The 18,080-nt window shown below is 40.8% G+C and overlaps 1 protein-coding gene across 1 annotated transcript in view; it reads left to right on the top strand.

The window, feature by feature from the left end:
• The first annotated feature begins 6 nt into the window (after positions 1-6).
• The window catches only part of abca12 (ATP-binding cassette, sub-family A (ABC1), member 12), a 64,021-nt gene continuing 45,947 nt past the window's right edge, over positions 7-18,080 (top strand). Inside the window, exons 1-19 of the mRNA XM_034110277.2 lie at positions 7-2,467; positions 3,141-3,253; positions 3,515-3,582; positions 3,679-4,001; positions 5,171-5,283; positions 5,544-5,611; positions 5,961-6,109; positions 6,297-6,427; positions 6,734-6,876; positions 8,835-9,002; positions 9,221-9,438; positions 10,374-11,309; positions 12,055-12,161; positions 13,334-13,440; positions 14,025-14,224; positions 15,026-15,102; positions 15,931-16,061; positions 16,976-17,146; positions 17,725-17,889. Of these exons, the coding sequence (XP_033966168.1) occupies positions 12-2,467; positions 3,141-3,253; positions 3,515-3,582; positions 3,679-4,001; positions 5,171-5,283; positions 5,544-5,611; positions 5,961-6,109; positions 6,297-6,427; positions 6,734-6,876; positions 8,835-9,002; positions 9,221-9,438; positions 10,374-11,309; positions 12,055-12,161; positions 13,334-13,440; positions 14,025-14,224; positions 15,026-15,102; positions 15,931-16,061; positions 16,976-17,146; positions 17,725-17,889 (5,844 nt within the window). The 5' untranslated portion in view covers positions 7-11. The remainder of the gene's footprint in view (positions 2,468-3,140; positions 3,254-3,514; positions 3,583-3,678; positions 4,002-5,170; positions 5,284-5,543; positions 5,612-5,960; positions 6,110-6,296; positions 6,428-6,733; positions 6,877-8,834; positions 9,003-9,220; positions 9,439-10,373; positions 11,310-12,054; positions 12,162-13,333; positions 13,441-14,024; positions 14,225-15,025; positions 15,103-15,930; positions 16,062-16,975; positions 17,147-17,724; positions 17,890-18,080) is intronic.

The raw sequence follows: 18,080 nt of genomic DNA, 5'->3' as shown, positions 1-18,080 counted from the left end.
ACACGATCTCCATGCTTCCTGACCGAAACATTACAAACCCTAATGTCATGCTTCCCCTCCTCGGTAACCTGTTGCAGTCCACAGGTCTGAAACCACTGCTGCCTCTGTTCTTGAGTGACGGTCCCCTCAATGCCTCCGCAGTACTGGATGTTGCCTCGAAGCTGGGCAGACTCAACCAGCACATTTTTACATTCAATGAAACAGACCCAACGATGCCTGAACTGGAACGGTTGACAATGCAGTTTCTGTCCTTGGAGGGTAACCTCACCATGTCTCTTCCTCACATCATGGGACACACCCTGCTGACCTATTCAGACTACTTCAACCCTGATGATGTAGCCCGTCTTAGAAAAGCCATCCAGCCTTTCACCAAGCAGACCTCAGCTGGCTTTGTAGAAGCCATCCTTAGGGCCATGGAGCTACTAAAGAAGGTTTTAGATGCTCCAGATGGTGACCCAACTAACATCATTCTTGGGTACATACGCCAGCTTCAAGACTTTGTGATGTCTCTGTATAGACTGAGGAAAATACAACATCTCCCGTCATCTAGTGGGAATCTAAGCACAGCACAAGTCACTGACCTCCACATGCTCTCGAAGGACTTCCTCAGCCTTCTTACCCCAGAAGGCCTTATGAACCTGACTCAGGCTGGACAAGATGCTGCCCAGGACATTGTTGCACAGAAATTCATAGCATTCCTCCCAAAAGAGGTCCAACAGGAAGCTGCTCGCTTTCTCAAGGATTTCAAAGCTCTGCAGTACCACATAATCCAATGTGCAGCAGGACAGAACTGCTTGACTGGAGTCTCAGAAATCTTCATGTTCCTGGATCAGATATTGGACCTGATGCTCTCAGCCGACGGTAATGTCAAACTTACATTATCTTCAACCAACTCTGTTCTGAAGAGACAGGAGGATGAGGAAATTGCAACCCTGTTCTTCTCACTCCTCCTGTCCTCTGATGATGCTGCCTATGTGGAAACATTCAAACAGTTTCTTCATTTCATCCGATTGATCATAGCTACACCAAATATTAGTGTGTCTGACGTTCAGAATGCATTGCAACAGTCAAACCTTACCCTTGAGGAGCTGAACAACATCGCTGCCCTAGCTGGAGCTGCCAACATAAACGACCTGATGGTGGATATAATGGAGCTTATCAAGGTCCGACAGTGCTTCGAACCACAGGATAAACCCATGGTGACAGCCCAGTGTGTTATGGGCCTGATAAATGGTGTCAGCAGTTTCCTATCAAACGTACCAGTCCTCCGTAATGAGACAGCCATCCTCTCACTAATTCCATTAATCGTCAATAACAGTATCAGGGATGTCCTCCAGGTTGACTTGAGCTCCAATCCTCAAATGGCTATTGCACACACCTTGAACAGCATCCTGGCCAATATCAAGATGAACCTCCAGCAGAACCAGCTGTCAACTCCGGAGATCATGAAGGAAATCGTGGTGGTAGAGGGTCTGATACAACTGATCGCCATCTCAGAACCATTTGACAATTTCAACTCCACTTTGATGATGGACCCTTTGTATGCTCAGAAGGTGTATCTCCAGATCGTGGAATGGTACTTGAAAAAACTGGAAAACATCACAAGCACTAGCTCGGTCTCAGGGCTTGTCGATCCTTTTTTCTCCCTCACACATATGCAAGTGACATTACAGCTGGCTCAGGTGGATTACTCTTTGTTCGTCAGTAAGCAGGTCGAGTACTTGATGAACAACCTTCAGAACCCAATAGATGCTGCAGGGGTTGGTCAAATTGGCCAGACAGCAGTTGAGCTTCTCCGACATCTTTTTGAATTGATAATGGTAGACCTAGAGACTCAGAATAACATAGAGCCATTTTTGAACACAACCATTCTGCATGTCACCAAGCTCCAAGTTCGGCAATACCTCGACCTCATACAAAGGTGGATGAAACAACCCAATGTCCCGTTGGTCATTGAAAGTATGCTCCAATGGGCAAGCCCATCAATAAATATCTCCACCCCTATGACAAACCTCCATCAACTGCTGGAGACAATAGTTAATTTTGTCAGCGCTGATCAAAGGGCCTACCTCGCCATCATAAGGAATATCACACAGTCCCTTAGTAAAGCACTAATGGTGGCAGAGAAACCTGGTGGCCTACAGAGTGAACAGTTTTCAGCCGCCATCTTGGAAGCGGTCCGAAGTGCTTTGAATATCCTGAGTGCAGCCACAGGCCCCCTGCCGCCGTCTGTACAGCAGAACATCCTGGAAATTGTGCAGGACTCACTGAAGCTGATTGTCCAACCAGAGATGAGTATTGCCTCATCACGTAACATCTCCCTCCTCATCCTCAAGAAAGCTGAGAGCCTCATCAAAACGATAATACCACAACCGTTCGCTGAATATGTGCTTGCTGGAGTCGAGTTAGTAACCACATATTTTGAGAGCATCTCCTCAGCCACTGGACCAAACAGCTTGAATCAGTTGTGAGTGATGCTTTTGTTTTCCAAATACTTAAATAGACTGATGACTACATTTAAATAATGGTATGTAATGGAGTTGAAAAAGGCTTGACAGTTTGCACCCATCACCAAACATTGTTCTTTCAGGCAAACCAACATGTTCTATTCACAATATTATCTGAACTAAATTATTGATATATGCTACCATCACTCATTAAACACCCCGTTCTGCAGTCCCAGTTTGTTAACTTCCCATCATGCCAGTATACTTGATAGTTATACCTTGCTGTAATTAATGAGCAATGTAATGCCTAAAGCAGCTACATCAATATATTTATATTGTGGCGGATCAAATGACAACATGATGTGAAACATGTTCTCAGTAGTAAGTAACTGGCATATATTTATCACCTTACTGCAGTTTCCCTATAGAGCATTTAAGCCTGTTTTAGCATCTTTGAGCTCATGGATGTGAATTTAACAGAGATTGCTGATAGACAAAGTTAACAACTAGCTTTTAAACATAGTGTAACATTTAGCAAATTAACTACACCTACCATTCAAGATGCATAATTGAAAACAAACAAACATTGAGTGCATGCAGTCCTGAAATCCTTTGATAACACTTCATGAGACATGGTGTCCTTTTGGTGAAAAATGTTCAGTTTTGAAATATTGTTGCCCTTTGTTTCTTCAGGATTCTGGATGAGATGGAAGCAGTACAGAGCCTCCTGCCACCAAACAGCACCGCCCAGCCCTACATCTCTGTCCTCATTAACATCACTCACTTCATCTTGGAGTCTGGCCAAGGCAAGTCAGCTTCCCCGTGTCACTGTAGGAGGACAGAATGTTGAATCCTGATGAACTCTAATGGAGTGGAGGTCGCATTGTGGACTTCATTATTCAAGCTTTGATGCCAGACAGCCTAGGAGCTGTGGATTAAAGTAGCACAATGTTTTTGATGTCTGTTCTAAGAATATGACGCTTCACTCCAAGTCTTACATTTAAGGTATGTTTATTAGTCATTCAAATGTAGGTCCACATAGTAAAACATATTTCTTGTGATTTCAGGCAACATGAGTGTCTGGGCATTTTTTGAGAGTGCATCATTAGAGAACATGCCCATCATGTTTGGCCAGGTAAGACTTAAAACACTGTCACATCATTGTATGAGCAGTTCATTTTATCTATTTGTTATTTCTTCTTTTATTAAATGTTTTGGGAATTTCCTACAGAGTGAACAGTTTTCAGCAGCCATCTTGTTTGCGGTCCGAAGTGCTTTGAATATCCTGAGTGCAGCCACAGGCCCCCTGCCGCCGTCTGTACAGCAGAACATCCTGGAAATTGTGCAGGACTCACTGAAGCTGATTGTCCAACCAGAGATGAGTATTGCCTCATCTCGTAACATCTCCCTCCTCATCCTCAAGAAAGCTGAGAGCCTCATCAAAACGATAATACCACAACCGTTCGCTGAATATGTGCTTGCTGGAGTCGAGTTAGTAACCACATATTTTGAGAGCATCTCCGCAGCCACTGGACCAAACAGCTTGAATCAGTTGTGAGTGATGCTTTTGTTTTCCAAATACTTAAATAGACTGATGACCACATTTAATTAATGGTATGTAATGGAGTTGAAAAAGGCTTGACAGTAAACACCCATCAGCAAACATTGTTGTGTCAGGGAAACAAAAATGTTCTTAACACAATATTATCTGAACAAAATTATTTATACAGTATATGCTACCATCACTCATTAAACACCCCGTTCTGCAGTCCCAGTTTCTTAACTTCTCATCATGCCAGTATAATTGAGAGTTATACCTTGCTGTAATTAATGAGCAATGTAATGCCTAAAGCAGCTACATCAATATATTTATATTGTGGCGGATCAAATGACAACATGATGTGAAACATGTTGTCAGTAGTAAGTAACTGGCATATATTTATCACCTTACTGCAGTTTCCCGATAGAGCATTTAAGCCTGTTTTATCATCCTTGAGCTCATGGATGTAAATGTAACACATATAACTTTAAAGTTTAAGTTAATGTTAAGCGCAGCTGCTGTAGCAAACCCACTCCACAATACTTGTTGTCCAGTATAAAATGACTGACAGAAAAAGGTAACCACTACTGTTAAACATAGTGTAACATTTATCAGCTAAAAACTACATATTTCAACAAGGGGTTTGTGGAGACCAAAAACAGAGCTAAAAGGAGTGTGAATATTGGACTTTCATTCATCCGCTGAACAGGTATACTAATTTGGCTAAATATTAGTCTGTCAAATGTGCCAGTGAGCCTGTATTCGCTAACAAGCTTCCAAGATCAGAGTAGTAATATGTCAATGTTGTGGTTTTATTTTTCCAAGGTCGCCAAACAGTCTGATTATTGTTGGTTGAATTAGGACATTTACACAGCATTTCTTTATCTTTATTATAAGAGGTACAGTTTTAGTGCTTGGTACTCAAGGTGCTTTTAGTTGAACTGTCTTACCAACTAGACCTGATTAATCAAAATGAATTGGATTCATCTTGCTTGTCATAAAAAGTCCCTTAGTGGATCATTAATATTAAAATAACTAACACCTATAACTAACTGGTCCAGATGCATAATTGAAAACAAACAAAGATGGAGTGCATGCAGTCCTGAAATCCTTTGATAACACTTTATGAGACATGGTGACCTTTTAGTGAAATGTTTAGTTTTGAAATATTGTGTTTCTTCAGGATTCTGGATGAGATGGAAGCAGTACAGAGCCTCCTGCCACCAAACAGCACCGCCCAGCCCTACATCTCTGTCCTCATTAACATCACTCACTTCATCTTGGAGTCTGGCCAAGGCAAGTCAGCTTCCCTGTGTCACTGTAGGAGGACAGAATGTTGAATCCTGATGAACTCTAATGGAGTGGAGGTCGCATTGTGGACTTCATTATTCAAGCTTTGAAGCCAGACAGCCTAGGAGCTGTGGATTAAAGTAGCACAACATTTTGATGTCTGTTCTAAGAATATGACGCTTCTCTCCAAGTCTTAAATGGAAGGTATGCTTATTTGACATTTAAATGTAGGTCCACATTGTCAAAGATATTTCTTGTGATTTCAGGCAACATGAGTCTCTGGGCAAGTTTTGAGAGTGCATCAGAAGAAAATGTGTCCATCATTTTTGGTCAGGTAAGGCTTAAAACACTGTCACATGGTTGTATGAGCAGTTCATTGTGTCTGTCTGTTTTTTCTCCTTTCATTTAAGTGTTCTGGGAATTATCTGAATAACATATTACATAAACTAATGCTTATTGGTATCTCAATTGCATCTACTGAAAACATTGGCCAACACCTAGTTCCAAACTACAGGAACAAAAAGATAGATCATATCAATGATCAGTTATGTGTCCTCAATGTTGTCACAACATTTAAAGGATCAAAGAGCACATTTAAGTTTTGCATTGAATAACATAAAAACAGTGGGTGAAAAATGCGACCTGTTTCCCTCCCTTCTTGTCCCCATTTGTTCTGTGTTCAGCTGGGAAAACTCTTGAGCACACTTTGGCTTCGTATCATGGGAGGCCAAGGGTTACATGCAACTGCTCCATCTCTGGAGGGCTTTGTTCATCTTGCACCAGTCCTAGAAGAGGTGATGACTGGAAAAGCAGACAAGGAAACATGGGACAAGTAAGTTTAATTGACACTTGTAATGGAAAAAAACAAACAGCTAATTACGGGATGTTAGTTAGAAAGCTGGTTAATATTTAACCAAATGACTTGTATGTCTTTGTGAGATAATAATACGATTATTGAATAATAAATAAATGGAGTTTAGTTCCTTCTGTGATTGCACTAAACCTGTGTGTTTTCACAGACTTGAAAAGCTACTTGAGTCCCTTCTGTCAACCCTCAAAGGAACAGAGCTGTGGGACGGCACCCCATCTGTTATCCCACAGTTTGAACAAATCATAAGAAGCTTGGTGAACACTGTGCAAGCACAGAACGGTGAGTATACTACTGAACAGCAAGGCTGTTGTCTTACATTTGTATACCCAAGACAGGTATATCAGTTTATTGATCCAAATGATTAACTGTGACACAGCATGAAGTAAGAATATGTACACTATTCAAACTGATGTCACCTTTTAGGTTTGATAATGACTTGAAAAGCATACCTTTTGCAGAATGGCACACCTTAAACATGCATGAAATACCTGCTGAAAAGTACCTTGTGTACCATTTCATAAATAGGACATGTTTTATTATCTAGCTTCCTTGTTGGTCAATCCCTTTGTCTTTTCTTTCTCCCAGTGATGATACAAAGCCTTCAGATGCCTGTGGTGGCCCTGATGAGAGAGATTGCACAGTCTGCGAACTCCACTCATTTTAACTTGTCTGAGATCTCCCAAAGAATGCAGACTGCCATTGAACACACCCTGGAGCTAGCTGAGCAGGTTAGACTGCTTTTGGTGTCTTCACAGTCATTTGCTGGCATCTTTTGTGAAAATGTTTCCGTGAGAGAGAGAGTGTCGCGTGAGAGATACATTGCCGTAACAATGCATACCTTTTCATCCATTATTGCTTTTGACTATGCCTATCTCTCATCTTGAGGTTACACCTTATGTAATAATAGTTTCCACACACTTAACTGATGTACACGCTTGGGGTTTGGATTTTTATAACTATCTCTTTTTTTCCTTGCCATTTTTTGTTTATTTTAAGAGAATTATTCTTAATACTTTTTGAAAGACAACATGCAGGTATATAACAGGGTTTCCGCTAGGATTTTTTCTCGCCGGTCAAATGTCCGAGCATAATTTATTTTACCGGACTAATTTGAAACTTACCGGTCATATTTCAATAATAATAGCAGAGTTTCCGTTAGCAGGTAATTACCGGACTATGAGCGGATATGCTTCCGTTTAAAACTCAGTTCACGGGGCTCATTTTTATATTGCTTCAGTTTATAATCGTAACAGATCGAAAAATTCAGATTCATTTTTCAATAAATGATTCCACAAACAACAAACAACACAAGTATTACATTCAAACAAACTACTTGTAGTAGATAACGTACATTATTCAGAAGTTTACATTACATTTGAATAATAACACGGGAGAAACGGGTCCTCTCTTTTCCTCTCTCTCCCTCTCTCTCTCTCTCTCTCTCTCTCTCTCTCTCTCTCTCTCTCTCTCCCTCCCTCTCTCTCTCTCTCTCTCCTGACAGCACGTCAGGTTCTCATGCAGCTCCTGCAGCTCCCTAAACAGAGGGCGGGGCTTCAGGTGCTCATGCAGAGCTGCGTGTCTCCGTCTGACTCAGCAGCTGATCTGATCTCTCTCTCGCGTCCGGTTACACTTCACTCGCGTTTATGTCCATATCGATCAGATCCAGCTCTCCTGATCGGCCTTTATAGAGAGCACCGATCAAACTATTAAGAGTGAATATCGGCCGATAATGACCGGCGGCCGATCGATCGGAGCCTCCCTAATTATTACCAGACATTTTGACCGTCAGGTTTTGAATTTACCGGTTTTTTATAAATTTTACCAGCTAAAAACCGGTAATTACCGGCTAACGGAAACCCTGGTATATAAATAACATGTGGGTTGTCTTGCCCTGTTAGCGCTCAGCGTGTTGATGCAGCTGACAACTGGATTATGGCTGGCATTTGTTCCTTGGATTAGTTATGCTTCATTCAAAGGTTAAGAATGTTCCTCATTTAGTGACAAGGAGTCAATAGTAAGAATGCTTGTACCGACGTCACTGATAGTAGTCCTCCTGATGTACAGAATGAAAAAACAGACATGCTTCCCCATACTGGAGCCTGAGCCATACATCTGCGAGCTATCTGCCTATTTGTACTGGTCACATATTTAACAGTATTAGTGAGAATGTTGGCATTAACAAACCAAAACACTTATTCATTATCTTACCGATAGTTGGATGAGAAAATAGGCCTACATATTTTTTCTTAAATATCATTATTATTAACAGCCTAATAAGGGAGTATAAGGAAAACAAATATACAGAGGAGCAGAGCACTATTACAGGTTATTTTTATATTATTGTCTTGTGTAATTATAGGCTACTTCATACAATCTATCAGAGAGATCTGACATGGCAGAAACTCTATAGCTGATCCAGTGTTTGTTCCGATACATTGTGTATGCACATACAGTACATACGTGGGTGTGTCTACTTGGTATGTACGTTTGTGAGAAGCGATGTTTGTGTAATATTAATTCCCTTTTATTTGCTAATGCATAAACATGAACATAGAGATAAAGGGAAGTCCCTTGTGCCTCTACCTTTTGTCTACCGGCTCTTTGTCCTACCTGCCTTTCAAACTGAACTAGTTTTCTGGGAACATTACAAATGAAACACAATAACGTATTGAAATGTTCCCTCTAGGCTAATGGCACGTTGAAGTGCAGTGAAGTTCTCATAGCATGGGAACCCGTAAGAGAGGCAGCAGGGCTGAGCCCCTCCACCATGTCTATGTGGTGTAACATCCACCTGCAGCCTGTTCTGGAGGCCTATGCTGAGGCCCAGACTGTCTACGCCCTCATGAACACGAGTGTGAGTACTGTAGCTGCATGGCAAATCAAACAGGACATACTAAAAACAACTCATTGGTTGAAGGCTATTAGAATTAAAATGTGTTTCTCAGATCATATTGAAATATTCGTGTACCAAAAAAATATTCTATTACAATTACTGGTTTTACCACTTGGTGGCAGTGTTGACGCACAGATAAATCTGCCACATAACATTTCTGCTGTATGTTTTCTGTACAGCACATGGGTGTGGGACCAATGACTGTGAGCGCCACAGCTGCCAGGATCGTCAAGAGTGTACAGTCCCTCTACCATGCCAACATGAACAGCTCAATTGTGTCACAGCAGCTCATCATGGTGATCGTCAGCCAGCTCTCTGGGCTTACAGGCCAGTCTCTGAGCCCTGAGGCAGAGCTTTACTGGTACAAGCAGCTCCAAGATGTGCAGCTGCTAAACAGGTAAACAAAATAACAACCACAATGGCATTGCAACATTGCTAACGCAATGCTGAACAAGAAAATCCATGAAACAATTGATCCTAAAAAAAGTGAATCTAATCCTGATCCATGTAATTATTAGTGATTAAGATATCAGGTCAAATAATTTAGACTCTCAAAACCTACAATGCTGAGAACATTGCATATTTGGGTTCCCAGTTTTATTTCTAACAGAGACCTTAGTGGATCAGACAGAGCACCCACACTAAAGCCACGGGATATGATGCAATCATATCAAAATATAATGGAGCCACATAACAAAACCCGCCCAATAGGGTATCTCCACACAGACCCATACAGACAGACAGGTTTAGATAGACAGTCTAAACTCTCCTCACATGTTTTTGTTGCAACAGTAGCACATTTGAGTCATTTCAAATTACACAAGGAATTAGCAGTGATCACATTTGTAATCAACTTGATTCATTTCAGGCAATTCTGTCTGAAAAGAGGCAGGACATGATAGTGGCTTAACCATGATTCAGCTGAGTGGAGACATCCTCTTAAAATTGATTTTCCTTTATATGCCAGCTGTAATGATGAGCCGTGCACTGTGATAATATTCTGCATATCACAGGGAATCCATCAGGTCTAAGTACATGTGATAAAGATCGTTGATCACAGTGGAAAGACTCCACAGTCTTTTATTACAGATGAAATAGTAAAACTATGTACAGTAAAAAGCAAGATGACAAATAAATATTATTAGATTGCTATGGAATAATTGTGTTCAGGAAATGAACTAAAACAAGATTTTCATGTCATAAAAGAAGCATGTTAGAACTAGTCCTGAGTCCTTGTCCAGAGAAGAGCTTTGTGTCCTACAATCAAAATGTTTTACTTATGTCATATTGACATTTTATACATGACTTTAATTGAAATGTTCCCCTCTACAGTTTGAATTCTTTCAAAATGCTCTCTGACGAGCTGGTAAACGCGGCCCCATTCATCCAGCCTTACACTGATGCATTAGAGGAAGCACTGAACCACATCCTGGGCAACTACGATCTTTTTGAAGACAGCAGCTCATCCGAAGACATCTTCAGAGAAGCAGCAATGATCTTCCTGTCGTCTGCAAACATAACATTGGACAATTCCATGATGTCAGGCAATTTCTCTGGACTCAATGTAGAATCTCTAACCAACATGATAAAGGAAGCTGTCCAACAGATCATTGACATGCAGATATTTGGGAATGAGCCTATGGTTTACCAAGCCTTGGAGCAGTTTCTGGCATCCAACGAATCAAGCATGATTGTGCAGAAGGTGTTCGACATGGTTGCATGGTTGGCCTCCACTAAATCCTCTGGATTTGACCTGCTGACTCAGGTTCTGCCTAAAATCTACGACATAGTCAGGCCTCTCCTGTCTGTTCTGACCCAGTTGGGTTTGGACATGTCAGAAAACATGGAGCTGTTTGAAGACCTAGCTGGAAACATCATAGCAATGCTGAGGCAGTTGGTAAGCACCAGTGGTCTTCTGTCCCCCAAGGACCACCGACCAAGTATGTATGGAATGAGCGGTGGTAACCATACAACGAGGGTCCGAAACCGACGTGAGGCCCCATCGATGATGGCAAGAGATCCCATGGATGACTTCATAGACCTGTTCTACATCGACTACCCTACCATGTTCAAAGCCATCTCTGTTCCTGTTTCTACAAATGAAATCCTGGAGACTGTCCACGTGTTGTTTGCCAATCCTGATATGAACGTTGTGGTGAAGGGAGTTACAAGCGACATGCCGTGGGGCTTGAACGCCTCTCGGGAAGACACCATTGATGCTGCCCTTGGCCTGCTCTCCTTCGTCACTCTGCCTAGCACGTTTCAGATGTAAGTCCCTTTTGCACCTTCTCTAGTATGGCTTTATGAATGATCCAAAAACCAGAGATGGCAAAAGTACACCCATCCTTTACTCAAGTAGAAGTAGAGATACTCGTGTTTAAAAATACTCTGGTAAAAGTAGAAGTACAGACTAAACTTCTTTACTCAAGTAAAAGTAAAGACATATAGGCTTCGAAATGTACTTAAGTAAAATGTACCCACAACTACCAGCTGTTTTAAAGAGTAACTGACCTCCCTTTATATTAAAAGAACAATAATGTCATTGTTAGCTAATGAATGTTTGATGCTGAACAACAGCAAAATGACAAAGTTCTCATTGGTCCCTCTTGTTTAGAGAAGACCAGGAAATGATGGATACACGGATCGTGTTCAAATCAATAGGCACGCAATGACTCTAAATAATAATGGTCACGCCACCAAACGCAGAATAAAACTAAAGTAACGAGCCTGTTTTGAAAATGTAAGAAGTAGAAAGTACAGGTATTTGTGTTAAAAATGTAAGAAGTAAAAGTAAAAAGTTGTCAGAAAAATAAGCAGTGGAGTAAAGTACTGATACCAGAAAAATGTACTTCAGTACAGTAATGAAGTATTTGTACTCCACTACTTCCCACCTCTGACAAAAACAAACCTTTTTAAGTTGTGTAAACCCAATCACTTTAGATATTAGTTTGTACCAAAAACACAACTTATTTGCAAATGTTGGACCTTGTTTTGTGTTTTTAATCGTCCCCAGGTCATCAATGGATCTTCTGTCAAATGCTGCTGCAATGCTTCCTGATGGCTTTCCATTCTCCGCGATGCTTAAACATATCACCAGAGTGCTTGCTGGTGAATCTCAAGGTAACTCATCGGTTTAGATCTACTTTCTCTCTGACTTATTCTGGACAGTTAGAGGATTGTTTGACCAGATGCAGCTGTATGATGACAAATGGCCACTCATTAGTTAAATTGAGAATCCCCTAATGGGTAATGCTTTATCCTTTTAGTTTCTCCAAATTAACTTTACCTACCTCATTGAATTCCCTCCCACTCATGCTTATTTAATGGTGTAATGTAGAGCTCACACTGATGCTGCAGCTTGTGTTTACATACCTGCTGTGTCAGTATGTACATTATAAGCAGCTTGGGCCATTAAAAAAAGTAACGCAGCATGGAAGAGTGCCACCCTGACCTTCACAGCCACCCTGACCTTCATACTGTAGCTATTACGACACCATGGGAAGACCATCAAACGATTTGTTAATGCTGTTGTTATTGTATACATGATTATAGTACGCCACAATTCATTCCAGAGATACGAGGAATAAGGCTTCACATCGGCTTAGCTTGAGCTCCCAAAGAGCCCAAGGCCATATGGCCCTTCTCCAGCTGAAAGCCACTCAGCACCTTTTTAAATCTCATTAGTAAAGTAGAATTCAATCACTTATCTTGTCCGCCCTCGCTAAATGTCTCCCCTCGCACTCACACAAGTGGACATCTATGACCTCCTTTTAATTGGCATCTGTGCTTGTGTGATAATATTTTCAGTGCATATAATTACTTTGTAGGCAGATGCAGACTCTTCACTTCTTCACAACCCAGCTCCAATTCTCCACACACACATCCAGGGTGCACTGTTGTGATTGCAGGGGCCTCTAGGTGTTGAGCACCCTGAAATGAAACATCACCATTGTCTAATTTTGGCCTAATTATACATTCTGTCATCACATCTTGCTGCCCGAGGTGGTGCCTTTCTTCGGGTTTGTCAGATGTGTTTTAATTCACGACAGCATCCCGTACTGCGGGCCCTCCTGGCCTCATCAGTCCAGCACAGAGCTTCACTTAAAACACATCATTTGCCGCTCGCTGGCTGAAGAAGCTGCCTCGTAATGTTGCGAGTTGTAATGCATACCAGTGGGATGTCATGTTACTCTGTCACCTTATTGCCCTCCTTTCCCTTTCCTGTCCCATTTTCCTGTCCAACTCTAATAACCTCCCTCCCCCTCTCCTTTAATCTCTGCCTCCCTTCACAGAGAACCTAATGCTCATGCAAGAGACCATCCAAACAGCCATCGAGCTCTTCCAGATCAGCCTGATGGGCCCACGATTCACCGAGCAACTCAGCCACCTGGGATCCAAGGTCTCTGCATTAACCCGGCCACTTGCACACATTCAACATTAATTGAAAAAGGGAAAATAGTACTTCAGAATGTTAAAGAAATCCTAGGGATTGTAGAAGCACTGTTATAATCAGAAGTACTTAGAATCCAGATGATGTTGATATTGCAGAACCTAATTGACTCAAATGTTGTCAGTGTTTAAACCCACTCGTATGTATATCAAGTGTCCCCGCGGTGTTATTTGGTTGCTCATGCTAAGATGTGGTTATGTCATGGTGTGCTTTGAATGACATAAAACATGCTTTAAAACATTAAGCATTTAATGTTTTCCTTGCTTCTAAAGGAAAAGCCTCAAAGACAAAATCATCACGAGTAAAACGTTAAAGAAATTAACCATCAAAGTTTTATCAAACCGTTGTAAAGTTTGATTTTAGTTCTTTGAGTCACAGTGAGACAGACTCTAACGCTAACCCTGAAGTCTTAAATTGAACTGTGTAGCAAAATGTTCCCACGGTACAGCAGCAAACCATCAAATCTATGTTTGATATGTTTGATCCTGAGATCTGGCCAGAAACCAACTTGTTCCTTACTTGACTGATTGTAGGTGTGTGCGGTGGAGCAAACAGAGTCTGTGCGTCTGCTGATGCTGTCCCTCTCCATTGAGCCTGGCCAGCTGTGTAACACTATTCTACCGAGCCTGCAGATGTTGGTTGAGAGTCTGATGATGAACACATCCTATCTGAGCGATGCCATCTTCCAGACCGCCATCGGAGAACCAAAAGCCTACAACCTCCATTCAAACTGGTACAACATTGTCTTCATTCTTAAACGTGTTTCACCGCAATGATTACAGAGAACGCTGCTCTTGCAAACCTCTCAATCAGATGTTTTCAAAGTGGGAGGCCAGTTTCCCCAAGAAGGCTTCAAACGGCTTCAGGGGAAGCTCAGTGAATTGATGTTAAAAAATTACATCAGTTAATAAAAGAAGATCACACGAAATAGCCTAGATGTGTGATTTGGTTAGAGATAATTCAGAGATACAGTAGTTTGGGGATGTATTACTGTTATATTATGGATGTGTCTAGGCTGTAGATATGGCATTAATATTAATATATCTAATTTGTCTGGTATCCATGGCATTTAAATAATATAACCATGGTCCCATCCACATCAAGGAATTGAGAAAAAGTAAGATTCGTTTAATCCCTTTTCTTTATTTGTTAAATCATATCACAGTGGGCCGGGCTGTTGCACTTTACAGAACTCTCCTTCCCGGATTTGAGTGGAAATAAATCAGGCAGTACTCTTGCTGTCATTTGGGGCCAATAGGTAAACTTGCATGTATGTGTGTGTGTGTGTGTGTGTGTGTGTGTGTGTGTGTGTGTGTGTGTGTGTGTGTGTGTGTGTGTGTGTGTGTGTGTGTGTGTGTGTGTGTGTGTGTGTGTGTGTGTGTGTGTGTGTGTGTGTGTGTGTGTGTGTGTGTGTGTGTGTGTGTGTGTGTGTGTGTGTGTGTGTGTGTGTGTGTGTGTGTGTGTGTGTGTGTGTGTGTGTGTGTGTGTGTGTGTGTGTGTGTGTGTGTGTGTGTGTGTGTGTGTGTGTTTACAGGTCCTCTCTGTTGAGTCAAGGCTTAGGCTTTAACACCAGCAACCTGAGCTCTTTAGACATTAACATCACTTCACCAGGTAAGATGTTTCCCTATGTCACAGAAGTTGCTGTATTTCACAATATGTTATTATACATTCCTTCACCACTACTATACCTACCAGAATTCACCCCTAATGCTGCTTTTTCCACCACACAGATTATACTTCTCGCTGCTGGTTCTGTTGTTTTGTAGATAATTAATTGGCTGTGTAAATATGAATAGGGACAAGGACGCACGACAGAGTTTAGCGTGATACAAAAAGTTTGTTTTGAATTGTCCAAAAGTGTAATTTAAGGCTGTGGTCGCTTTTTATTAAAAAAGGGTGATGCCTGACATGCTATCTTTAGAACAAATTGAAAATCACACACCTTGTTTCCATAGCAACAGACTGCTCACATCAGCTCACCTGTCACTCACTTGAGTCTGATGCCACTTCCTTTATTGTCACTGGATTATCTAACAATAGTCACTTACTGCAGAGCACATTTCTCCACTGTGACCATGATCGTTTTTCATTTGGATTGGCTGGCTAAGATAACAGTTAATCTCATTTAGCGCTGAACTTTTTCAGCTTCTGATGGGGTCCTCTTTTAAAAACCGCAGCCAGTATTGGCATATTTAAATGATTCAAAAAAGGTAGACCAGAACACCCTAATGTAGTTGTTCCACCTCTTCTGCTGCAGGAAATGCAATCAACTTTAGAAATGAAATGAAAAGTGTCACTGAAATAAAAAGTATTTCTGTTTCTGTTTCTACAGAAACTAGATTAACTGGGTTTAAAACAACAAAACCAAAGGACTGAGTGAATGTCATAGTAAAAAGAAATACACTTTCAACCTACCCTTTGTTTCACTCTATTTCCCAGGAGTGGTGACAGTCGGTGAGTTGCTGAGGAATGAAACAGCCTTCCTCGTTGATGTTCAGAAACACATGGATTTCGATCCAGATGCTCTCCACCTGTTGATGGAAACAATATTACCAAACAACAATTTAGAGGTGAGCCAGGAACCGCTTTAGCATGTCATCACATACACTATAAAGTGTGGAACAAGGTTATTGTATTTTCTTTAAGAGATGTTTTCCTATACCGTCAAATCTGTGCTTTATTTCCCTTTTATTATGTGAACTTACACAATTGTATAGTATTGTGTCATGCCTTTGTCTATATTCTTTGCCTAAGGCTGGTTTGACATTGTTCGAATGAAATGTAACCTTGCTACCATTAGAGGATAATCCAGTAACCTTCAGCTAATAGCACACAAGTTGCATTTTTCAAAGCCAGTTATTAAATACCAGGCTAGATAAATAAACTGTATTGCAAGCCTAAGGCCACTGTCAATGGTCTATTTGTCCAAAGCTGACTTATCTTAGCAAAATAAAAGGCTGTTTTCTTAAAGTGTTTAGATTATCTCAGAGAATGCTGCAAAAAAAAAGGCAGGGAATCATTTATACAAACTAAAAATGTGGTGGTAGCTAACTACTGTACACACTACAAAAGGTAAATTACACCCTGTATGCATTTTGTTTATAGCAGACCAATGTGACTCATAAATACCACTTGAATTGGAACAAACAGATGTATATGATTGCTAATTTAGAAAACTGTTAAGTTCCTATGACACTTCAATGCTTTACTGTTCAACATATTCATAATTTTCTCTGTATGATGCTTGATTCAAAGCATTTCTTGCCAATCATTTAGTGAGCCGCAAGATCGACTTTTTACAACAACATTTTGTTTTTACTAAATGGAGGAAAAAACCAACGCACATGTTATAAAAATGCCTAACCGAACACTAGTATCAATGAGGAGAATTCACAATCAGAACACATGCCGTTGTGTAGTTCTGAACACACTCCCCTGTTGCCTGTACTAACTGTTTCCATACCCTCTTAATTCTATTACACAGATCCTGTCCTGGTTGGTCAACCTGCGTCACTGCGGCTCCACAGAAGCGTTGGAAATGAAAGAGACAGATTTGGAGATGTTGAAGACCTTCTGCTCCTTGTCTGTTGAGCAGTGGTACAGCTTCTCACTGCTGATGGCTCGCCACCTCAACATGGAGAAACTCATCTACAGAGTAAGGCTGAATTCTGATTGAGTTTTTTTGTCAATGAAAAATTAAGGTGGTACACCTCCTATATGTGATTTATTTAAAAGAAACATAATGATTTCTTTGTGATGGCCAAAAACATCATTTTTGTTGGGCTGTAGCAAAACGTGTGAGATGAAACATTGTGTTTGTTTGAGATATATGTAAGAAATAAATGATTGCTTTTGTACAAGAAAACACCTGTTCACTAGACAAAGCCCTGCATCCCTCTCAAATTTAAAAACATGTATTTCTACCTGATGTTTCTTTTTCTATTTGATCAACAACAAAGAAAACTGTCCATCAAAAAATCTAGTTACCTAGAAACATGTGTGTAAGAAGCTTACAGCTTTTTTATATTTCATGAGAGGTTAATCTTTATTTCATGTGTTTCTTTGGTGTTTTTTTAATTAAAACTCCTTCACTCATAGATTTTAAAACAACACTGAAAAGATACATCAAGTCCTGGATGGATTTAGAGACTAGAGAAGACAGAAATAAGAGCAATAACAGTTTGGAAATGAAAACCATAGCAAGATGTCTGAATGTTGGCCCCTGTCTTTCAGATGGTGTTGTCTGAAGAAATGCAAGGCCTGGTGGGAGTTATGCTCCAGATGGCTGAGGTTATAACCAGCATGATGAAAACATTTATTCCTACCATCGGTCAGCTTCAAACCTTCATGGCCTCCGTCCAAGACCTCAACCTGGGAGCCAACCAGGAATTTGACCAAGTATGTGTGTTCACCCACAGCTATCACTAAACGTATGCCATAAATGACGAATGAATTTGCTATAAAATGTTCTGTTAAAATACTGCAAACTGGTACAGGCAAAAGCTTTTGCGTTAAAGGGGACCTATCATGAAAAATGCACTTTTTTATGTCTTTTATACATAAACATGTGTCCCAGCCCGGTGTGTCAG

The sequence above is a fragment of the Pseudochaenichthys georgianus genome, chromosome 21 (genome assembly GCF_902827115.2).
Source record: "Pseudochaenichthys georgianus chromosome 21, fPseGeo1.2, whole genome shotgun sequence".
NCBI lineage: Eukaryota > Metazoa > Chordata > Actinopteri > Perciformes > Channichthyidae > Pseudochaenichthys > Pseudochaenichthys georgianus.
The sequence above is the reverse complement of the archived record's forward strand: the minus strand, read 5'-3'. Positions and strand labels throughout refer to the sequence as shown.